This window comes from the organism of the source record quoted next (genome assembly GCF_019968985.1).
Source record: "MAG: Porospora cf. gigantea B chromosome Unknown PgB_NODE_213_length_28687_cov_137.063, whole genome shotgun sequence".
Lineage (NCBI taxonomy): Eukaryota > Apicomplexa > Conoidasida > Eugregarinorida > Porosporidae > Porospora > Porospora cf. gigantea B.
The window spans coordinates 1-18,310 of NW_027178797.1; the positions used below are offsets into that span (position 1 = coordinate 1).

The 18,310-nt window shown below is 53.2% G+C and overlaps 12 protein-coding genes across 24 annotated transcripts; 4 read left to right on the forward strand and 8 right to left on the reverse strand.

Moving 5' to 3' along the window:
* On the reverse strand, nt 1-951 carry KVP17_005190 (uncharacterized protein; the record flags this gene model as incomplete). The annotated part of the gene is made up of 1 exon (XM_068514996.1): nt 1-951. A coding segment is annotated over one exon (951 nt), but the record flags the coding sequence as incomplete, so codon positions are not given.
* Nucleotides 952-1,840: 889 nt separating this feature from the next.
* KVP17_000865 (uncharacterized protein) lies at nt 1,841-2,845 on the reverse strand (the record flags this gene model as incomplete). Of its 2 annotated transcripts, XM_068515725.1 has the most annotated exons (3): nt 2,247-2,334; nt 2,362-2,572; nt 2,602-2,845. In XM_068515725.1, the coding sequence occupies 3 exons, from the start codon at nt 2,843-2,845 to the stop codon at nt 2,247-2,249; spliced, it is 543 nt and encodes a 180-aa protein (XP_068376985.1). The 2 variants fall into 2 exon arrangements, with proteins under 2 accessions (XP_068376986.1, XP_068376985.1); XM_068515726.1 differs by having other exon boundaries at nt 1,841-2,800.
* Nucleotides 2,846-2,943: 98 nt separating this feature from the next.
* KVP17_000852 (uncharacterized protein) lies at nt 2,944-4,263 on the reverse strand (the record flags this gene model as incomplete). The annotated part of the gene is made up of 1 exon (XM_068515699.1): nt 2,944-4,263. One exon carries the CDS (start codon nt 4,261-4,263, stop codon nt 2,944-2,946), a length of 1,320 nt encoding a protein of 439 aa, XP_068376959.1.
* Nucleotides 4,264-4,294: 31 nt separating this feature from the next.
* Nucleotides 4,295-6,243, reverse strand: KVP17_000854 (uncharacterized protein; the record flags this gene model as incomplete). 4 transcript variants are annotated; one of them, XM_068515702.1, is made up of 6 exons in its annotated part: nt 4,295-4,679; nt 4,708-4,896; nt 4,923-5,091; nt 5,118-5,504; nt 5,533-5,956; nt 5,983-6,243. In XM_068515702.1, 6 exons carry the CDS (start codon nt 6,241-6,243, stop codon nt 4,295-4,297), a joined length of 1,815 nt encoding a protein of 604 aa, XP_068376962.1. The 4 variants fall into 4 exon arrangements, with proteins under 4 accessions (XP_068376962.1, XP_068376961.1, XP_068376964.1 ...); XM_068515701.1 differs by lacking the exons at nt 4,708-4,896; nt 4,923-5,091; nt 5,118-5,504; nt 5,533-5,956; nt 5,983-6,243 and having other exon boundaries at nt 4,295-4,642; XM_068515704.1 differs by lacking the exons at nt 4,295-4,679; nt 4,708-4,896; nt 4,923-5,091; nt 5,118-5,504; nt 5,983-6,243 and having other exon boundaries at nt 5,510-5,821.
* A 47-nt stretch (nt 6,244-6,290) lies between these two features.
* KVP17_000848 (uncharacterized protein) lies at nt 6,291-7,739 on the forward strand (the record flags this gene model as incomplete). 2 transcript variants are annotated; one of them, XM_068515694.1, is made up of 1 exon in its annotated part: nt 6,291-7,739. In XM_068515694.1, one exon carries the CDS (start codon nt 6,291-6,293, stop codon nt 7,737-7,739), a length of 1,449 nt encoding a protein of 482 aa, XP_068376954.1. The 2 variants fall into 2 exon arrangements, with proteins under 2 accessions (XP_068376954.1, XP_068376955.1); XM_068515695.1 differs by having other exon boundaries at nt 6,618-7,739.
* Nucleotides 7,740-7,992: 253 nt separating this feature from the next.
* KVP17_000861 (uncharacterized protein) lies at nt 7,993-8,975 on the forward strand (the record flags this gene model as incomplete). Of its 2 annotated transcripts, XM_068515720.1 has the most annotated exons (3): nt 7,993-8,048; nt 8,076-8,422; nt 8,452-8,975. In XM_068515720.1, 3 exons carry the CDS (start codon nt 7,993-7,995, stop codon nt 8,973-8,975), a joined length of 927 nt encoding a protein of 308 aa, XP_068376980.1. The 2 variants fall into 2 exon arrangements, with proteins under 2 accessions (XP_068376980.1, XP_068376979.1); XM_068515719.1 differs by lacking the exons at nt 7,993-8,048; nt 8,076-8,422 and having other exon boundaries at nt 8,499-8,975.
* A 70-nt stretch (nt 8,976-9,045) lies between these two features.
* KVP17_000856 (uncharacterized protein) lies at nt 9,046-11,034 on the reverse strand (the record flags this gene model as incomplete). 3 transcript variants are annotated; one of them, XM_068515708.1, is made up of 8 exons in its annotated part: nt 9,046-9,254; nt 9,283-9,479; nt 9,508-9,791; nt 9,818-10,263; nt 10,292-10,401; nt 10,429-10,675; nt 10,702-10,875; nt 10,905-11,034. In XM_068515708.1, the coding sequence occupies 8 exons, from the start codon at nt 11,032-11,034 to the stop codon at nt 9,046-9,048; spliced, it is 1,797 nt and encodes a 598-aa protein (XP_068376968.1). The 3 variants fall into 3 exon arrangements, with proteins under 3 accessions (XP_068376968.1, XP_068376969.1, XP_068376970.1); XM_068515709.1 differs by lacking the exons at nt 9,046-9,254; nt 9,283-9,479; nt 9,818-10,263; ... (2 more) ...; nt 10,702-10,875; nt 10,905-11,034 and having other exon boundaries at nt 9,504-9,725; XM_068515710.1 differs by lacking the exons at nt 9,046-9,254; nt 9,283-9,479; nt 9,508-9,791; ... (2 more) ...; nt 10,702-10,875; nt 10,905-11,034 and having other exon boundaries at nt 10,425-10,670.
* KVP17_000857 (uncharacterized protein) lies at nt 10,912-11,985 on the forward strand (the record flags this gene model as incomplete). Of its 2 annotated transcripts, none has more annotated exons than XM_068515712.1 (1): nt 10,912-11,985. In XM_068515712.1, the coding sequence occupies one exon, from the start codon at nt 10,912-10,914 to the stop codon at nt 11,983-11,985; it is 1,074 nt and encodes a 357-aa protein (XP_068376972.1). The 2 variants fall into 2 exon arrangements, with proteins under 2 accessions (XP_068376972.1, XP_068376971.1); XM_068515711.1 differs by having other exon boundaries at nt 11,158-11,985.
* Nucleotides 11,986-12,027: 42 nt separating this feature from the next.
* KVP17_000855 (uncharacterized protein) lies at nt 12,028-13,696 on the forward strand (the record flags this gene model as incomplete). Of its 3 annotated transcripts, XM_068515705.1 has the most annotated exons (2): nt 12,028-13,234; nt 13,263-13,696. In XM_068515705.1, 2 exons carry the CDS (start codon nt 12,028-12,030, stop codon nt 13,694-13,696), a joined length of 1,641 nt encoding a protein of 546 aa, XP_068376965.1. The 3 variants fall into 3 exon arrangements, with proteins under 3 accessions (XP_068376965.1, XP_068376967.1, XP_068376966.1); XM_068515707.1 differs by lacking the exon at nt 13,263-13,696 and having other exon boundaries at nt 12,028-13,257; XM_068515706.1 differs by lacking the exon at nt 12,028-13,234 and having other exon boundaries at nt 13,412-13,696.
* An 87-nt stretch (nt 13,697-13,783) lies between these two features.
* KVP17_000862 (uncharacterized protein) lies at nt 13,784-15,667 on the reverse strand (the record flags this gene model as incomplete). Of its 2 annotated transcripts, none has more annotated exons than XM_068515722.1 (1): nt 13,784-15,667. In XM_068515722.1, the coding sequence occupies one exon, from the start codon at nt 15,665-15,667 to the stop codon at nt 13,784-13,786; it is 1,884 nt and encodes a 627-aa protein (XP_068376982.1). The 2 variants fall into 2 exon arrangements, with proteins under 2 accessions (XP_068376982.1, XP_068376981.1); XM_068515721.1 differs by having other exon boundaries at nt 13,784-15,415.
* Nucleotides 15,668-15,734: 67 nt separating this feature from the next.
* Nucleotides 15,735-16,853, reverse strand: KVP17_000864 (uncharacterized protein; the record flags this gene model as incomplete). The annotated part of the gene is made up of 1 exon (XM_068515724.1): nt 15,735-16,853. The coding sequence occupies one exon, from the start codon at nt 16,851-16,853 to the stop codon at nt 15,735-15,737; it is 1,119 nt and encodes a 372-aa protein (XP_068376984.1).
* Nucleotides 16,854-17,099: 246 nt separating this feature from the next.
* KVP17_000850 (uncharacterized protein) lies at nt 17,100-18,173 on the reverse strand (the record flags this gene model as incomplete). The annotated part of the gene is made up of 1 exon (XM_068515697.1): nt 17,100-18,173. The coding sequence occupies one exon, from the start codon at nt 18,171-18,173 to the stop codon at nt 17,100-17,102; it is 1,074 nt and encodes a 357-aa protein (XP_068376957.1).
* Nucleotides 18,174-18,310: the final 137 nt, after the last annotated feature.

Sequence of the window (18,310 nt, forward strand, 5' to 3'; positions counted from 1 at the left end):
CTTGGCAGCAGCAGCAGTAGCAGGCTTAGCAACAGCAGCAGGCTTGGCAGCAGCAGCAGTAGCAGGCTTAGCAACAGCACCAGGCTTTGCAGCAGCAGCAGTAGCAGGCTTAGCAACAGCAGCAGGCTTGGCAGCAGCAGCAGTAGCAGGCTTAGCAACAGCAGCAGGCTTGGCAGCAGCAACAGTAGGCTTAGCAGCAGCAGCAGTAGCAGGCTTCTTTACAGCAGCAATAGCAGTCTTGGCAGCTGCCGTTGGTTTGCTTGCCGTCGGTTTGCTTGCCAGTCCAGCCACGGGTTTGGAATCGACCACCCCAGGCTTAGCTGTGCTTGGTGGTGCTACTAGTTTGGCTGGAGTTGCTGCTAGCTTCGTTGGAGTTGCTGCTAGTTTGGCTGGAGTTGCTGCTAGCTTCGTTGGAGTTGCTGCTAGCTTCGCTGCAGTTGCTGCAGGTTTGGCTGGAGGCGCTGCTGGCTTGGCTGGAGGCGCTGCTGGCTTAGCTGGAGGTGCTGCCCTTTTCGTCGGCGGAGAAAATACAGATGGCTTAGCTGCAGTGGCTGTGGCTGGACCCTTTAAGCCAGTTGTTGGTTTCGAAGGCGCAGACATGACCTCTCGAGGGGATTTTACCAATCTGATTACGTCGCGGCTCGCCGGCGAGGTTTCCCACTTCTGCTCATCCATTACTGCCATTCGTGCTCTGACGTAGAGCGGAAGACTAGGATCCGGAAGTGGCAACTTCTCCGCATCGAAGGACGTCTGATTCATATACAACCGATCAACAGATGCTGGCAATGCGAGACCGTCTTCAGCCAGCTGAATGTCGTGTTCTAGTAACTCCACAAGACGGTGCTGCTCGTCAAGCCTTTTCTCAAGTCTGCGGCACGCGAGGAGAAGGCTGATGACATCGGATTGGTCTTCAGCTTCCAAATGGGAGAAGAAGGAGGCCATTTCCCCCATAGAGTGAAAATCTGGCCCTCGTGCTTGGGTAAGTCCTCCCAATGATGTGCCTTCAAATCCTGGGGAGGGCCCCTGCATCACGACTGCGGATTACGCTCACCGACCTGCCCCGCCGTCGCGAAGCCTGCTCGAGATGGCGGCGGCTGAGACCTGAATCGAGTGCTTGCCACGTAGATGTCTCATCTGGCTCGGAGTCGTAGCCTGCCGTCAGGGGTTGTCTATACACCCGGTCAGTCATTTCTCTTGTGGACCTCGGAGACAATGGTCGTCTCGGATCTAGCCCGCGACGGTCCTTCATGACCCTTGATTTGCGCCGGCGAGAAGCTGACGCAGGCCTTTCCGAGCTGTTGTCTAGCTGTCTTTGTTGAGGTTGGGATGAAGGCATCTCTACGCTGTGCTTCCGTCTCCGTCGACGTCGAGGTTGAGGCTCCGGTCTCTCCGGGCTGGAGTCGAATGCACTGCGAAACCTGGGCCCCCGATGATTCACCAGACGCACCACGTACTCGGCGCCTTGGCTTTCTACAAGCACTTCAGCTCCGTCAGGCCTGTAAAATTCAGTGGCGGTGCGATTAGATTCCATTGGAACGGTACGGATCGTCGTCGGTTTACTTGATATTCGCTCTGAAACGTCCTCGGAGCCGTTTGGGACTACATGCAGTGTCTCCATTGTTCTTTCGATCCGAGATTCAAGGGATGTGCACACGAAATCTGTGCATATTAATGAAATGTAGACAAACAAATGGGCGCTCAACTACTTTGAATCATCTTTGAATCATTACGCGCATACCCTCACTATTGACTCACTTCATTAGGGATCACTACCTTGAATCACAGATTCTGTTCGCATCTAGACGATGCGTTGATTCGTCAAGATGCGAACAGCATCTGATCACCTCAAGTTCCTAGAGTTACTGATCTTGCATTCCCCGCCAGCCTTCATGACAAATCGCACTGTCTTCCCCTTGTAGGTTATCACATACTCACGTTGGACCCCCGGGGGCAAGCATGCCTTGTAGTACTCTACATTGCAAGGCAACTCGCCCTGACAGTCGTCCTCACATGTTGCCGTGGCGGCTGCGGCCGTTGCAGCGGTTGCAGCGGTGGGGTTCGTATCTCCCCTCGGGGGCCAGTACGTGAAGGTAATTTCCCTGGAAGGCGGCGAGCTGCTGGTGGTGGCCGGAGACGTGCAAGGGGGGCAAGGCGCGCAAATAGTGGTGGTCACCGGTGGGACTGCAGTCGTAACCACCGAGTAGCACGATGTCCACCAAGCGTCGTGACATCTGTCATAGTACCAGTCACAAGCGGTGGAATCGGAACCGGAAGGGGTGGTCTGAACGGTGGTCTGAACGGTGGTCCGAGTCTGATGTGGATGCGACGTCCACTCTACAGTCGAGTTGCCATCCTCCTCACAAGGGTACGGATCGTAGTCGCGGTTTTTCTTGAATCCGGGAGGAAAGGGTTCTGGGGGGCAAGGTGGACGAGTGTGGCAGCCGTGACTTGTCCAGGGGCACGGACTTGTCGAACATTTCGGACATGTGGACTCCCAGGATGAATACTGTGTGGTAGGACAGGTCGTAGTAGGACAGGGCCATGTCGGACATGTGGACTCCCAGGATGAATACTGTGTGGTAGGACAGGTCGTAGTGGGACACGGGTGCGGTGTGGGGTAGAAGGTCGAGTCCGTGACTGGGTAGCACTTTGTCACATAGGCACAGGTAACGTAGTAGCAGCTAGTGGTGTCGTCCATCTTCCTGATCGGCGGATCGGCGTTGGGCAATCCTCGCGGGTCCTCAGGCACCTGCACAGGATCCGCAGGACACGAGAATGCGACCATCGTGATCTCTGGCATCTCAGAAATCGCACTGGCACATAGACATACCAACGCGAGATGCATTAAAATCTACGCATCAAAAGATACGCATCAAAAGATACAGTTTACGTGGTAAGATGACCAAGTTGAGCTTGGAGGTCTATTCAGCTATACATAAAGGTTCACAGCGTCGAAGTGGAATCAAGTACATCCTGAAAGTGAACGAAGAACCCTTCGCAGACTCTCTTGCAAGACACCACGTCGACCGCGCTACAGGACTCCCTACATGAGTGCATTGCCCACATAGGCCCTCCGAAGTCGATGGCCATGACGCCGAGGCGGCACGAGCTCAGAGGTCCGATTGTCGAGCCGCAGGGAGAGTCGTTACGAACGACGAAGTCTTGAAGGGGGACGGGTGGGCTCATACGGAGGCATACCGAACGCATAAAGGCCATGGTGGTCGCTTGAGTGGTATACCGCTGATTAACGTTCTCCTTGATAACGACGCCTCTGCCGGCTAAACATTTATGCTCGGATTGATACTTCGAGGGATAGTTGGGGTGGAAGGCATGCGCCATGTCACCGGAAAGCAAGACAGCACGACGAATCAGGAGGTTAAGGTCCACGTCTAGGGCATCAGTCGTCTTCTTCAGAAGGGTCGACAGCAACGACGAGTCTGCCCCAACCCAGGACTTTGATCCGATTTCCTCATGGTCGAAAGATACACCGACCAGCAAAGACTTCATGTCAGCCGGCCTCACCTCGCAAAGGGCCTGAAGAGTAGCCCAGGTGCACGCCACGTTGTCGATACGGCCAGACAAAATGAATTCCTTTCGGGCCCCTACGAATTCTGCCGGAGTCGGATCAAACAGGCACAGGTCCACATCCACAATGTCGTTACCGGCAACACCGAGCTTCTCAGCAAGGATGTCCAACAGTGGGGGCGAAAATCTATCGCCCTCTGGATAGGATCCACTCATGGCAATGACGGGTCGCAGCTCACTCTCAGGGTTGACCTTAAATGCTGCCCTCTCATCCGCTGACTTGAGGTGGATGGGTAAGTTTGGTACCACGCAAACCGGGTCGGAAACTCGGACCAGCCGCTCAACGAGTGCGCCATCTACACTGACGATGACTTTCCCGCAGAAGCCCAATCCCCTGTCGAACCAGGTGTGCCAGGAACCCCCTCCGTACGTTTCCACGCCCAGAAGTAAGTGTCCATCGGCCGTCTGGTTGCTGTTGGGTCTGACTCGGAGACATGGAGAGTCCGTATGCGCCGCGGAGATGACAAGGGAGCTGGGAGATCCCCCAGGAGTCACGAAGGCGTAGACAGCCGAGTAGTTGCGTACGACGTAGTGCTTGGACTCAGGAGCAAGGATCCATTGGTCCGTCTCGTACAGCCGAGTGAACCCGTGCTTCTCAAGTAATTCTACTGACGCGGAAACAGTATGATAGGGAGACCCTGTTTTGTTGATGAAGTCAACGAAGTCTTCTGCGCTCATTCACGATAATGGCGGAAAACCCGAAAATGACTCAACAATTGCGGGGCCTGAAACGGGTGAAGTCCTTCCTCAAAGGGAGTAGCGGTTGTTTGCGTGGCCTAGGCCGCCATTTTCTATTCCATTGTGTGAGATCACTCCGGTGCTCCCGGCCATCGAGCAGGTAGAGTCTTGCTGCGACGTCCTGGGCTCTTGGCCTGACCTGCGGGTCGAATGCCAACATCTCGGAAAGCAGTGGATGTAGCCAGGTTGCAGTTGGATGCATATGTAACAGCTGGTCCAACCACTCGTATACCTGTACGTAGAACGCTGAGAGGACTGCCAGACCCTCATCTTTCCATTCACGGCCGAATCGCATATCGTAGTGGGCCCAATGTTCCATAAGGGATATCGGGATACGTTGGAGATTCTTCTCGCGACTGTGTTATCATCGAACCCGGGTCTCACTATGGACTGATTGCCCAAGCCAATCGCAAACCCAGAAGGCCGAGACCGAATATGTCGTGGGGTGGGAAGTAGGACTCAAACTGATTTCGCAGGTCCATTCCGCCAGCGATAGTCAGGCGCGCCTTATGCCCGCTGATGGAGATGTAGCTGCCGTGTTTCATGTAGAACACAGCCTCTCCGGTGCGCAGGCTGTGTGGGCCAAGCTTCCCACTCACTCTTTCTGGAATCCAAGGTTCTCCAAACGAAAGTCTTGAAAGACCAGGCCGTGATGGTGCAGCGGGATCAACGATACGGCCACGTCAAGCAATGCCTGGAGTATCATGTCGGTTTCCGGAACGAAATCTAAATGATACCTTCCGAATCTCCAGCTGCTGTTGTTGAAGTCTATGTGTGTTTGTCTGACCTCTCACAGTCTCCCATCGGTTTGCAGTACAGTTGAACTGTGCTGCCGCGGCAGTCATCCAAAAGATTCGTGTACCAAGGAGAGTGGCTGCGAATCCAAGATCCAGGCGCAAGTTCAGACTGACATCCCATTAGGTGCAGCCCTTCTATTTGGAGTTTCGTGAGACCAGGGGTGATGAGAAAAGGAACATGGTCTGCCGTGTGTATGTAAACGAATGCCAACGGGGTTTCTGGGTCTATCTGTACCTCTGAATGCCTCTCACACGCCTCAATGTCGAGTAAAATGCACCCAGGGCCGTCCAGCCCGTGTTGCTTCCAGAAGTCCAAACCGAAGCCCACCACAGACCTCAGAATAGGTGGAAAGCACGCAGTGATCGCCAAGGACGACCCGTATTCTGTCCTAGATACACTTTTCTGCCTTACTATCCGATAGCCGCCGTGAGATGAAGTCCCAAGCGGCCAGCCGCAATCCAAAGTGCGCCATCAGCTTAAGACCGTTTTGGAAAAGAATCTGACGATGTGCCACATGGCTTCCCGAACAGAATAGAAAGTCGGTCTGATCGCTGACGAGGACCACCCAACCTGCGAACCTCTGCATCCGGGCAAAGGCGAAGTCGAGCAGACGGGAGCCGATCATCCTCGCCTGACGTTCGGTATAATAGCCTCCCTCAGGGGGAGTTGGCCTCATTTGCTCAGGATGAGGAACTCGCATTGAGATCTCGCCGAGCCACCAGAACTCGAAGTCCTTAGCATTTCCAAAATACGTGTGCTGACCTAAAGCTACATCTTGACCGCGTTTCAACCGTCGTAGCTTTATGCGGGACAGACGTGATTTGGTTGGGTGATCCTTTGTTTGCGGGAACCCACACTCACGATAAGGAAGCTCCGTTGGATAACCATCGCGGGCCTAGCTACATCAAGGTACTCAGCAAAATAACTCTGCAAGTCTCTGTCAAAATGTACGAAGGTGGGCTCATTTGCGGACGGTAGTCGACCGATGGGCTTCTGCTTGACTCGAGGAGTAGTCAAGTCCACCGCTTCCAGGAAGTCAAGGATTTCGTCCTGCGACTCCAGGGACTCTTCTGAGGAGTCAGTCAGTTCTAATTCGGGCACGGTTGGCAAAAAGCGATGCATCGCTTAAATTGTCCATTGAGCTTCCAGTCAGACTGAGCCGGGCTCAGATGAGATGTGATTCTATCAATGTAGAGGTCAATCCATCGAACTGTTCCTCTGCCACAAGGAAACAGTTCACTCCCTACGCCTGGTTTGCAATCGGTACGGCGGCGATCACAAGCACCGTTTTTGGATACGAATTAGGGGGATCTGGAGGAATATTGCTGCTGAAAAGCTTCCAAGAAGACTTCGGTGCAGAGTGGGATGGTTCACTCGGGACTCAGGACTCTGCACTCCTCTTGGTCCTGTTTGCGATCGGAGGGATCCTGGGAACCTTGCCTGCTCCTTACGTCAGCGACTGTTTCGGCAGGAAGACTGCGCTAGCAATATACGCCATGTCAGCAGCGGTTGGATCTGCCCTAGACATGGTGGCACCTGCTGGCAAAATAGCCTTCCTATGGCTTGGCAGGTTCCTTGTTGGCTGTGCAATAGGAGGGGTGACGGTGGTTGGTCCCTGCTATATCAGTGAGCTCTGTCCGGCTCACTCCCGAGGGCGCTTATCGTGCCTTTGGCAACTCGGCGTCACTTTGGGCATCCTTGCCGCGGGGGTGGTTAATATGCTCGTTGAGTACACGTCTAGCACGTGGCGTATCGCCTACTCAGGGACTGGCGTACTTAGTGTGGCCATTCTGGTGGGGCTTCGCGAAACTGTGGAATCTCCGCGATGGTTCATGTGGCAAGGGCAGGAATATCAGGCCCGGCAGGTGCTTGCTCTGTTTCTACCTCCAGCTGAAGTCGAGGTCGAGATCGTTAATATGCACGCCGAGATGCTAATATTCGTCTCGGCACCCCCCTCGCGTTGGGAACTCGTCACGTTCCCCCATGGCATGTCGTTGCGGAATCGCTTCATTGTGATATTCGCCGCTCTGTTCCAACAACTGTCGGGTATGAATGCCATAGTGTACTATGCGCCTATTGTGTTCTCTGACGACGAGCACAACCTCAAGTTGAATGCCATCATATCCGGTGTAAATGTAGTATCTACTTTCCTCTGCTTCGGTATTGTCGATCGATTTGGAAGACGGGTGACGAGCCTTGCCGGTGCACTAGTGATGCTCTCGTCCTGGACCACTCTTGGAATTCTCCTCTACCTTGGGATTGAGTCTCAGTGGTCCACTTTTTTCATGTGCCTTCTCTTCGTCTCTGCCTTTGCTTGGAGCTGGGGTCCACTCTTGTGGATTTGCGGACCTGAGATGTTCCCCACACGACACCGATCTCAAGGCGTGGCGCTAATGGCTGGCTCCCACTGGTTGTGCAACACAGTTCTCAGCCAAGCCACGCCTTTTTTGATTGGCTCCTATGTAGGAAGCATCATTTGCGTCACTTTCTTTTCCATCTCTACTATTGGTGGTGGCGTTCTTTGTTACTTCTGCCTTCCCGAGACTGCAGGCCGCTCTCTCGAAATGTTGATGCGTCAGGATTTGGATGAAGCCGGTACGTGCGTTGATCACGTCTAGGAGATACAAATTATTGCAAGCGTCTCCGAGGTGACTGCCAGTTTTTTCATTGTGCATGGTACATAACAGTACAGACCAGACCTAAAGCGGTTTTACGACAAGCAGACGCCTGGAATCGGACAGGAAACCGTACGTTAAGCGACATTAAACCCTCATGAGATTCGAGGTCGTCTTCATAGGTACTGGATGCTCTGGAGCGTGCCCCAGCATTCAGCACCTATTGCAGCCTCCAAGATCTATTCGGGAAGTTCCAATGCCGGATGGGGCCAGAGTCCAAGACCTTGTCAGCAGTCTGAGTCCCGGCAACTGGTGAGGCCCTCGCCATCCGATATCCAGCCTTTGCAAGGAAATTGGCAACGGCTTAGGGCATCCTGACAGACGTAACAACGTATCCCTCATGATCCGAGTATGGTTGTCGGGGCGGTGGTACCATACCCTTATCGACTGCGGGAAAACCTTTCGAGATGCCGTGTTGAATGTGTTCCACCCCTTGGGCCTTGCGCACGTAGACGAGGTATTACTGACACATGGCCACAAAGACGCCTGCGGGGGGCTCGACGATCTCCGAGACCTCCAGAACTTCTCCATGACGCCGGAGCGTGAATACCGAGTTAGTGGTCCTTTGACCGTGGTCTCCGACCACACCACGGTCATAGAAGTTCAAAGGCAATTTAGCTACATGTGTAGGCAATCAAGGGTTTCCGCCATGCAGTTGACACCTCGAAGCGGCCTACGCCGGCAGCCGACGGCTCCTACTCCATGAAGGCAAAGATGGCCGTGCTCGACCTCGTCAGCCTGAACAGGGGGCCGGAGGACGCAGGAGATATTCAGAGCCGAGTTATCCCTGGTGGCATGGAGGTGACTGTGCTGCCTGTTTGGCATGGCAAAGGATACTACTGCTTGGGCTTCGCCTTCGAGCGAGTTCTGTACTTGTCGGACGTTTCGGAGGTCCCGAGTCACATTGGGGAATGGATTAGCAGCCATGGGCCGTGGAAACTTATCGTCATCGACTCCCTTAGGGTTCACGCGCCACATTTCTCCCATATGAGTCTATCGGAGGCGCTGAAACTGATACTGAAGTGGGACCCTGAGGAGGCTCGAATCGTGGGGATGGGCTGTGAGATGAACTCGCGTGAGACAGACCCGCAGTTGGCGATGGTCGTGGCTGCAGCGAAGGGGAGGCTACGTCGCGTCACCCTTGGGAGAGACGGCGAAGTGGTAAAGTTTGAGTGTTGATGGAAGGAGTTTTGACTTAAGATCTGTAAACATGAAACGCCAGCGGAATCGAATCCCAAAGCTGCTTGAGTCAATTTCGATCGTTTATCAGTGGGCCCGGATCTGACTTTCGTGAAATTCTTACAGCCTTGTTGTCCACAAGAACCACGTCGATATTGCCGGTGGGAGGCAACCCAAAAGGGTTGTGCTCGTCCTTAATCACCAGGGCGACGACTAGAATGGTCGCCAGCACACTGAGCCAGAACGCGGCAAAAGATCCAATAGCATCCGGGAAAAAATCTAAGAGTGGGGAAATCAGCAATCTCACTTGGAAACGACTGACCTCCCACAACAATCGTTGTTCCGTTGTCGTACTCCCTGTTCAACATAAGCCGCATTCCCAACGCGACAATCCAGCCTAGGCAGAGACTAGTCGATCCGAACCGTCTTTGAATCTGCAGCGGGAGCACAGCGAAGCAGTGGGTGTATTGGAAGGACGCTGACAAGCTCGTGAGCAGCGTCGACCTGTTGATAATCACCTGGGCGTACTCACAAGTGGTACATCGTATAAACAAAGAGAGCGTACTGCTTGGGGTTGTCGAACTCTAGGATGGAACCAAGCAGGGTCATGAGGCTGTTACCGACAGCGGTGACCAGGAAGCACGACTTTATGGTGATCTTGGATGTAGCTACGAGAGATATGACGCCGCCAAAAAAGGTGCACAAAACGAGGGAAACAGGGAGCACTGTTAGAGCGACTGCCGGCAACATATTCCGCCTCAAATCTGGGAAGAACGTGACGTGGATTGTGTTAACAATGGTGTATCCAGAGAACGCCTGTGTGAAGCGCACCTATCCCTCACAATGGTAGCGATCCCACACACTAACGACGACTTCATCGCCTCAGAATGTACCAGTGAGTGACGTATAGACCGTGGTAGCAGGCAGCCCTTTTGATTGACAGCCATCATGGTGGCGAACTCCTGAGTGCTGTCGCCCTGCCGTAGCAGGGCAAGGAGCGCCTTGGCGTCATCGAGGTTCCCGTCCTGTATCAAAGTGTAAATGGAGCAGCAGACTAAGGATCTGTGGTAGAAGGCGAAGATCCCCAAAGGGATGGGGCTCATTGCCAAGCACCACCTCCAAAGAACTAAGTCATTGTACAGCGCCGGCTTGAGATTCCCTACAGGCAACGATGCTAGATTCACAAGGCAGCCTGCCATGGCGCCAAGGGTTCTCGGCATCTGGAAGAAAACCAGCGTGAATGATCCCCGCAGACGTATTGGGCTGAGGGTGAGGATATAGAACGCTGCTGATTTCAGAGTGGATTTGGCGCTCACTGGCGGTGCATAGCATAGCGTCCGTCCAAGCGAAGAGAAAAACCAGAAAAGAGAACTCCTCGTAGCTCTCAGCCAAGCAGGTGCCCAGCACAGCGTAACCGGAACAGATTCTATAATCAACGGTCGCCAGTGCTCACGCTGAGATCAAGGTCATCCGGTGGACGGAGATAGGAAGAAACCCAAAACATAGCGTGCCCAGGACGCTACCGACAGTGATGAGGATTTCCAACACCACAATACCGTACATGCCTTTATCGTCTAGGTAGCCTGCGATCAAACGAAGGTGTCGAGTCTCACAAATCTGCCAGAGGCCGTTGATGGCTTGGAAGTAGAACCCGGAGGTCAAGGAGGGCAGAGCGCACAGCATCATCAGTCGCATGAGAACTGTGTGAGTCAGGGAAGCTCCTCACGTTGTGACGGCGTGCCACTACGGATTGTCATCAGAGCCTCCATGGACTTGTCCTGAGTAGATGTAGCAGATTGCAGGATCTGCTTGTCACTGGACTGGTGAGAGCTCTGATGCAGAGAGCTCAGTCTCGTGGCAGCTTGGGACTCCTTCCGTACTTTCCTTCGAAGAATGATGTCTGTGTGGATTTCCAGCAAAAATCCTTACAATTGTGATGATGCTGATCGAAGTACTGCAGCGGGTTGTAAGGGCCGCCTTTTGCGTCTTTGGGTGGGTTTTCTGCCTCGTTGGCGTGGCTGTGGTGGCGGCGAAGACTCGTCGTCTTCAAATCGACCATACATGTTCAGATGCCAGTGAGAGCTGGTGGAAGCAGAGCTCAATTTGGGGGCCCAGTTGGGAGCTCTGCGTGTATTACGGTCTGACAGCTCTGTTCGCTCATGTTGCCTGCCTTCTCGCCGGTATGCTACTGCCATACGACTGGCCCTTGCTGAACGGGATTCTACGTGTCCTTCTGGCTGTGGCTACCCTGACCACCACCATGTTGGTGCGTAAGGTGGTATGCAGGATGGTAGTCTGGGCTATCACTGGCGGAATCGGCACCGGAAAGACCTCCGTATCGAGCAAGCTGCGAGCTGAGGGTGCAATCATCATCGATGCCGATGAAGTCGCTAGAGAGGTTGTTCTCCCTGGAGAAAAGGCCTACAAACATTTGGTGGAAGCATTTGGCCCTTCGATTTTGAAAAGCCCCACAGAACTCGACTCACTTATCGACCGAAAGCAGCTTCGACGGGTGGCATTCGCCGATCCGGAATCCGTGGCGAAGTTGAATCGAATCACCCACGAAGCCATTTTGAAGCGCATGCTCAGACTTCTGTGGGAAGTCAAGGGATTCTGGGGCACTGATAAAGACGCTCTTGTGGTTTTCGACATTCCACTTCTGTTCGAAACTAAGGTCTTCAAGTGGTTGTGTGCTCCGATCGTTGTGGTATCGAGCAGTCCTGAGAAGCAGTTAGAGCGAGTGCTTGCCCGAGCAAGCGTACCTCCAATGACCAAGGACTTTGTTGAGAAGGCAATGGCCAGCCAAATCCCCCTGTCTGTGAAGGGATCGCAAGCCCACTTAGTACTCGACAATAATGGAACCTTGGAAGCTACCTGGCAACAGCTGAAGGAGTTCGCAAGCGTGAAGTTTGGGTTGTACTTTGCAGCACAAGAGGATCGAGTCCTTACAGGGCCGCCGTGTGTCACGGCTGACTCCAGCGCGCGTCGTCGGTTCCCAAAGTCATCTTGAGGTTGAATTAAAGAAACGTTAGGCGTTATTCACCGATTTGTGATGAAGGAGGTGTCATCCATTTTTGGCGGAAAGAGTGGCTTACAATCAAAGTCTAGCGCAGAACATATTCTCGCATTGAAACAGAAACTCCGAGTTACATTGAAGAATGCTAAGGAATGTCCTGCATCGCCAGGATTGCCGCCTCCGTCAAGTTCTCAAGGGACTCAAGGGATAGCGCCCTCGCCTCCTCAAGAGACCAAGGTTAAAGAGATAAAAGCCAAGGCAAAGCCTAAGCTGCTTAAAGAGATTAAGTCCAGTGAGATCAAACCGAAGGATGCTAAACCTAAGGAAATAAAGCCCAAGGAAGTGAAACCAAAGGCTAAGGAGATTAAACCCAAGGATGTGAAGGTAAAGGCGAAGGCCAAGAGCCTTGTGAAGCCTCCGGTGGACTTCGATGGCCCTCTACCATTGGACGTCATAAAGAAAAGGCGCTTGGATGGTCCTCTACCATATGACGAACCTGTTCAGAAGTGCATGCGACTGGAGAGTGAGGTAGAAAAGAGCGGGATGGATTCCTTGGTGCGGCGGTTGGAGGCAAGCCCTTCGTTCAAGCCTCCTGCGGTCAAAACTCCGGTCCCAAAATCTGACTTCAAGGGGCCTTTGTCGCTTGATTCTCTGTTGAAGCTCAAACCAGAGGGGGAGACGGAGACCTTGGAGCCTGCAACGCCGTTGGCAGTGCCTGTGGCCGCGAAGCCCCCTCCACTTAAGAGTGTCACTCTTCCACATCCACCTCCAACCAGATCCAAAACAGCCATCAGGCCGACTCGGACGAAGTCGAAGGCCTCTCCAAATATTAACCGTGAGAAACAAGGACAGATGCAACGGCCGACTCCAAGCGTCCGGCTGCACGAGAGCGTTAGACGTCCGCTGCCGTTAAGGGCCATAGTCGCACAGGCAGTGCTGTCCTCCGATGAGGCGCCAGGTATGGCTGAAGTCAGCCCAGCAACTCCCAAGCTGCAGCCCGTGGAGGTTTACGACGAGGCGGAGCCCCCAAAGAAAGAGATCGACGTGCCCGCTGCCCCACTACCTCGGTTGGAACTGAAGGACTCAGGAGAACGCCTAGAGCCTGACGTCCAGGACTCCGAGAGTCGACGGCTGGCAGCTGAAAGACGGACTGCTCGACTTCAACGAACGAATGCATTAATGCGCAATCACATTCTTACAGGGTTTCCGTTGACCGACGAGATCAGGCCTCTTCTAGCCCCTCGTGAGTTCAGACGCACCCGTTGACGCAGACCTGACGCCCAGCGATCTAGAGGCCACTCTGAAGTTCCTTGACTCATTTTCAACTGAAACTGAGACGCTTCCTCAGTCAGAGGCTGCGCAGTTGGCCTTATCCGCCGTATCTGGCCTTGCGACGGTACATACTGAACGCTACGGAAGGATGCCCCCTGTTCAACCCCCAATCGGTGACACGAAGGAGTGTCTGATGAATGGTACTGTGACGGATCGCCAGCTGCTGGTCTTGGAGGAGGAGCAGCTGTCCTCATTACTCCAGGAATACGCAGAAACATTAGCCATGAACCTCCTAGTGGAAGACAAGAAGCACTTCAACCTCTCAAAAGCAGTAATGCGAGCGCAGAAAGCGCTTCAGTGTGACCTCGACCCTGTAGCGCACTCCTCATGGAGCCTGGAGCAGATAGTTCGATCTTCTACCGGACAGAACTGAGTCCACGATATTGTCTATGGTGCTTGACGGGACTGACTCTCACGCGTTACGATTTGCTCTGTCTGTCGATGCACAGAAACGACCGCGTCACAACAAAAGCACCACTACCAGCGTGATGATCCAACCTCCGAGCATCCAACCTCCATCAGGATGTCTGGGTGAAAGGGCTTCTCTTGCGGAAGTCGCGGGCATCTTCGTCGTAGTTGTCGTCGTAGGTGGAAATTCCAGCTCATGTATCACCTGCTCCATCATCTCCGCGGAATCCAGAAGACGCAAGTTCTGGGGACCCCGTCGAGTTGCTCCGTCTACCACCTTCCGAACTATAAGTTCCGCTGGCGCCGCAGGTCGCAGCGCTCGAATCATGGCGACGGCTGAGGCGACATACGGAGCCGCGAAGGACGTGCCGTGCTGAAGACCCATCTGATTAGGGTTAGTCTGGCTGGTGAGGACTAGGATGTCGTAGCCTGGGGCATACACGTCAACGAGGTCATCACCGTGATTGGAGAAGTAGGTGGCTTCACCTCGAATGTTGCTAGCACCAACGCTTATTATGTTCGGTAATGGATACATGGCAGGGGCGTAGAAGCTGTCGCACCCGTCGTCTCCAGGAGCGCAAGCAGAATTACCTGCAGCGATCACCATAATATGGCCTACCTTCTGCAGTCGCTGGAGGGCGTTGAACTCGGCAGTCAAGTAGGTAACCCCCCCGTAAGAGTGGTTAGATACTGGGAAGTACTCATGGAACATGAGAAGGTAATCATATGCGAGCAGCAGCGAGCTCGATGTAAGCCTACTGTTATCATCTGCTGCTCTGATACAATGCACCTTGCACATGGGACAGGCTGGTATAACCCCTAGACCATTATTGGCTTTGGACGCAATGATGCCTGCAACTGACGTGCCATGAAGGCGAGCACCAACCAATGCATTCACGGGCTGTCCCGGCTTCCAGGCGTTGTAAGCTTTGCAGGTAGTGATTGGCGTTTTTCCGATTGTGTTGGGGTCGCCTACAACGCAGTGGGGTTCAGGAATCTCGAAGAACTCAAGATCAGGGTTGTCCATTGAACACTCGGTGTCAATGACGGCGACGTTTATGTGCTGGAGCGATGTCTCGTCGCGCTTATGGTTGAATACCATCCAGGCGTGTCTCAGGTGAGCGCCAACTGAGCTAGCCATGGGCCATAGAAATTGAGCTCCAGGATCGTTGAATTTCGAGTGGTACGCCTCCCAATCCACGGGCATATTTTCCAACACCATCTCCATGTCTATAGGTTCCCGAACCTTTGCAACCTCCGCAGCATCTACGCAGGGCGCGAGGTGAATCAGCTTCATCCACAGGTCATTGATCTCGCCCGCGGGGAAGAGATCGTCACACAACATTGGCAACCACCACGGTTGGATGTCTGGCACCGTGCTACTGGTCTCTAGGGTGTACATCTGAAGAACAGCGTAGAGGGAGAGCATCTTGGCAATGGCGTCGTCTCGCCTCATTCCATTTCGAAAGTGTTGTGCGACTGCGTGAGGGACCACCATGTCCATTGGGGGAACGGGTTTCACCATGATGTACTCTTCTACGATCTGAGACATCTCCTCGAATTTCTTTTGGAAAGCTGTTGTATCGGGTACGCCATCCATCAGCATGGCATCCAACGCAGTTAGTTGTCGACGGGCCAGGTACAGTTCTGGCTGCAACTGCACTCGGATACTATGTGATCCCATTCCCAGTTTGCGAAACTCATCAACCACCTCCGTCTCGTTTGTCTGTAGAGATCCGAAATTTCCATATTGGAAAAACCCTGTAACTTCACCAATTATGCGTAAAAAAGGTTCAGTTGATATATCACCTATCGCCTCTGCACATGGCAGCCAGTCAAGAATGACTTCAAGCGGATGCTCATCGGACGGTGGTGAGGTCGTGGAACTGACAGCTGGTCCAGTCAACAGAACCAGAATGACACCATTGATCCACATAATGTGCACACAAAGAAATTTTTCGTCGCAAATCGTATTTCGCTTATGAGACATCAAGTGCCGTGCATCATGCAAGGGTCACCTCACCAACGTGGCTCCCGGCTACCTTGGCGGCAGGAAGAAGGTTGGACACGGCCGAGGCTACGGCGGATGAGGTAATATCCCGTGGTTCCTCATCGGAGAGAGGGATTCTAAGGATCTCGTTCTTACCCAGAAACGCCTTCAGGTTGACTTTACGGAGAGCGTGGTCGTCGGTGGTGTGGAAGTAGTAAACAAGGTCTGAGAGGTCATGCACAGAGGTGTAGAATGTCTCAGAGCAGTAGGTAAGGGTGGGAGTGACGGTCGAGACCGTTCCGACAGGGATGTCGAAGTTGTTCAAGATGGTTACTGCCTTCTTGATAGCCTCCTTCGCTGTTGGAACACTTGGGGTAAAGTTTCTGAAGAAAAACGCGCGAATGAATCTGTCTGTAGGAGTAAACGAGCCGGGAAGACCTTTACAGCCGTGACCAGCGCCTAGTGGGCCCATGTTCAACTTTTCGTCGATTTGGTGGCCTGGCAAAACTCGAGGGTCAGGAGTGACGTTGGCCACGCTGAGGTAGTTTCGGAGATTTGTGATATGCCACTGGAAGGGAGGTGCGTTGGTGAAGACGTGAGCATGGTTGTCATGTATCTCCAGTCCAGCAGGGTTGGTGTATTCCACCACGATGTCTCCTCCTCGCTGGTCGCATACTCGGAAATGGAGGGGGGCCACGATGCCCCCAAGATAAGTCTCCGCCTCCGCGAATACCTTAATCTTTGGCAAGTCACGTTTGACTTCGTCGCAATCCTTGAACATAGACAGCATGAATTCATTGAGGTGGACGAGATCGACAAGATGGGTAGGGTTCTCAGGATTGTGCGCGGTAACATCACTGTACCCAAGGAAGTAGAACATCGAAACGCTCAACCCCTCAGAATTGATACCGTCAAAGATGCAGTCATAGCCAGCAGAAGCAGCATTCATACCAAGTGCAGCATACTTAGTCGTCCATGTTGAGGCGAGAGGACTCGGCTCGGATGGTGGGGACGACCGGTGGATTCCGGCGGGAACGAACATCAGTTCGCCCCCGCATTGGGCAGCAAACTCAAGGGTACGGGCGGCAACGGTAGTGCCGTCGTCTGTAATGAACTGTATACCAGTGCACATTCTTTGGTTTTGATATTTCAATTATTAACTATGAGTAAGCGAGGCCCCACCTTTTGTAGTGAACTGTACGCCTGTGTATTGTTGTTTTGATAACTCTATTATGAACTACCTCCTTATCTGATCGCTGGAATAATTTTCTCACTTTGTCATTGATGGATCTCCACCTTCACAGTTGTAATTCCACTGTCATTGATGGATCTCCACCTTTCCTCAAAACTCATGCCCTTTGGCATCCCTTCGGAGATGTCAAACAGCGGGGAGTCGTCTGGCTTCGATCACACCACTTTTCGTAATGTCACGGGGCTCTTCGTCAGATAATCCGATATGGATGATCTCCGTTCCACACTGGAGCTCCTTCAGGTTAACTTTACGGAGGCTGTGGTCGTCAGCGGTGTGGAAGAAGTAGACGAGATCCTTGAGGTTATGTACAGAAGTCCAGTGGGTCTTGTGGTAGAGAGTAACGGTTGGAGTTGGGGTAGCCGCCGAACCGAACGGAATATCAAAGTTGTTCAAGATGGTTACTGTCTTCTTAACAGCCTCCTTCCCTGTCGGAAAACTAGGGGTCATGTTTCTGAAGAAAAACGCACGGATGAACCTGGCCGCAGACGAAATTCCACCTGGAAGCGGAAGGCCACCGTGACCTGCGCCAAGTGGGCTCAGATTCAACTTTTCGTCGATTTGGTTGCCGGGAAGACCCTTGAGATCCCCATTGACATTGCTCACGCTGAGGTAGTTTCGGAGATTGGTGATATGCCACTGGAAGGGAGGTGCGTTGGTGAAGACGTGAGCATGGTTGTCATGTATCTCCAGTCCGGCAGGGTTGGTGTATTCCACCACGATGTCTCCTCCTCGCTGGTCGCATACTCGGAAATGGAGGGGGGCCACGATGCCCCCAAGATAAGCCTGCGCCTCCGCGAATACCTTAATCTTTGGCAAGTCACGTTTGACTTCGTCGCAATCCTTGAACATAGACAGCATGAATTCATTGAGGTGAACAAGGTCGACAAGATGGGTAGGGTTCTCAGGATTGTGGGCGGTTACATCACTGTACCCAAGGAAGTAGAACATCGAAACGCTCAAACCCTCAGAATTGATACCGTCAAAGATGCAGTCATAGCCAACGGCAGAGGCATTCATACCAACAGCAGCATACTTAGTCGTCCATGTTGAGGCGAGAGGACTCGGCTCGGATGGTGGGGACGACCGGTGGATTCCGGCGGGAACGAACATGAGTTCGCCCCCTATGCCAATACCAAACTCTAGGGTACGGCCGACAATTGTTGTTCCATCCTCTGTGAAGAACTGGACTCCTGTGCACATACCTTTTTTATATCTGTTATTGACTCCACAGGTATTTGACCTGTGGGGTCAAACCTTCTCCGAAGGGGCGGCAGCGGGGGGAGCAGTTCGGACAGAGGGATACTCAGGATATCGGTCCTCCCAGGGTGACGGTCGAA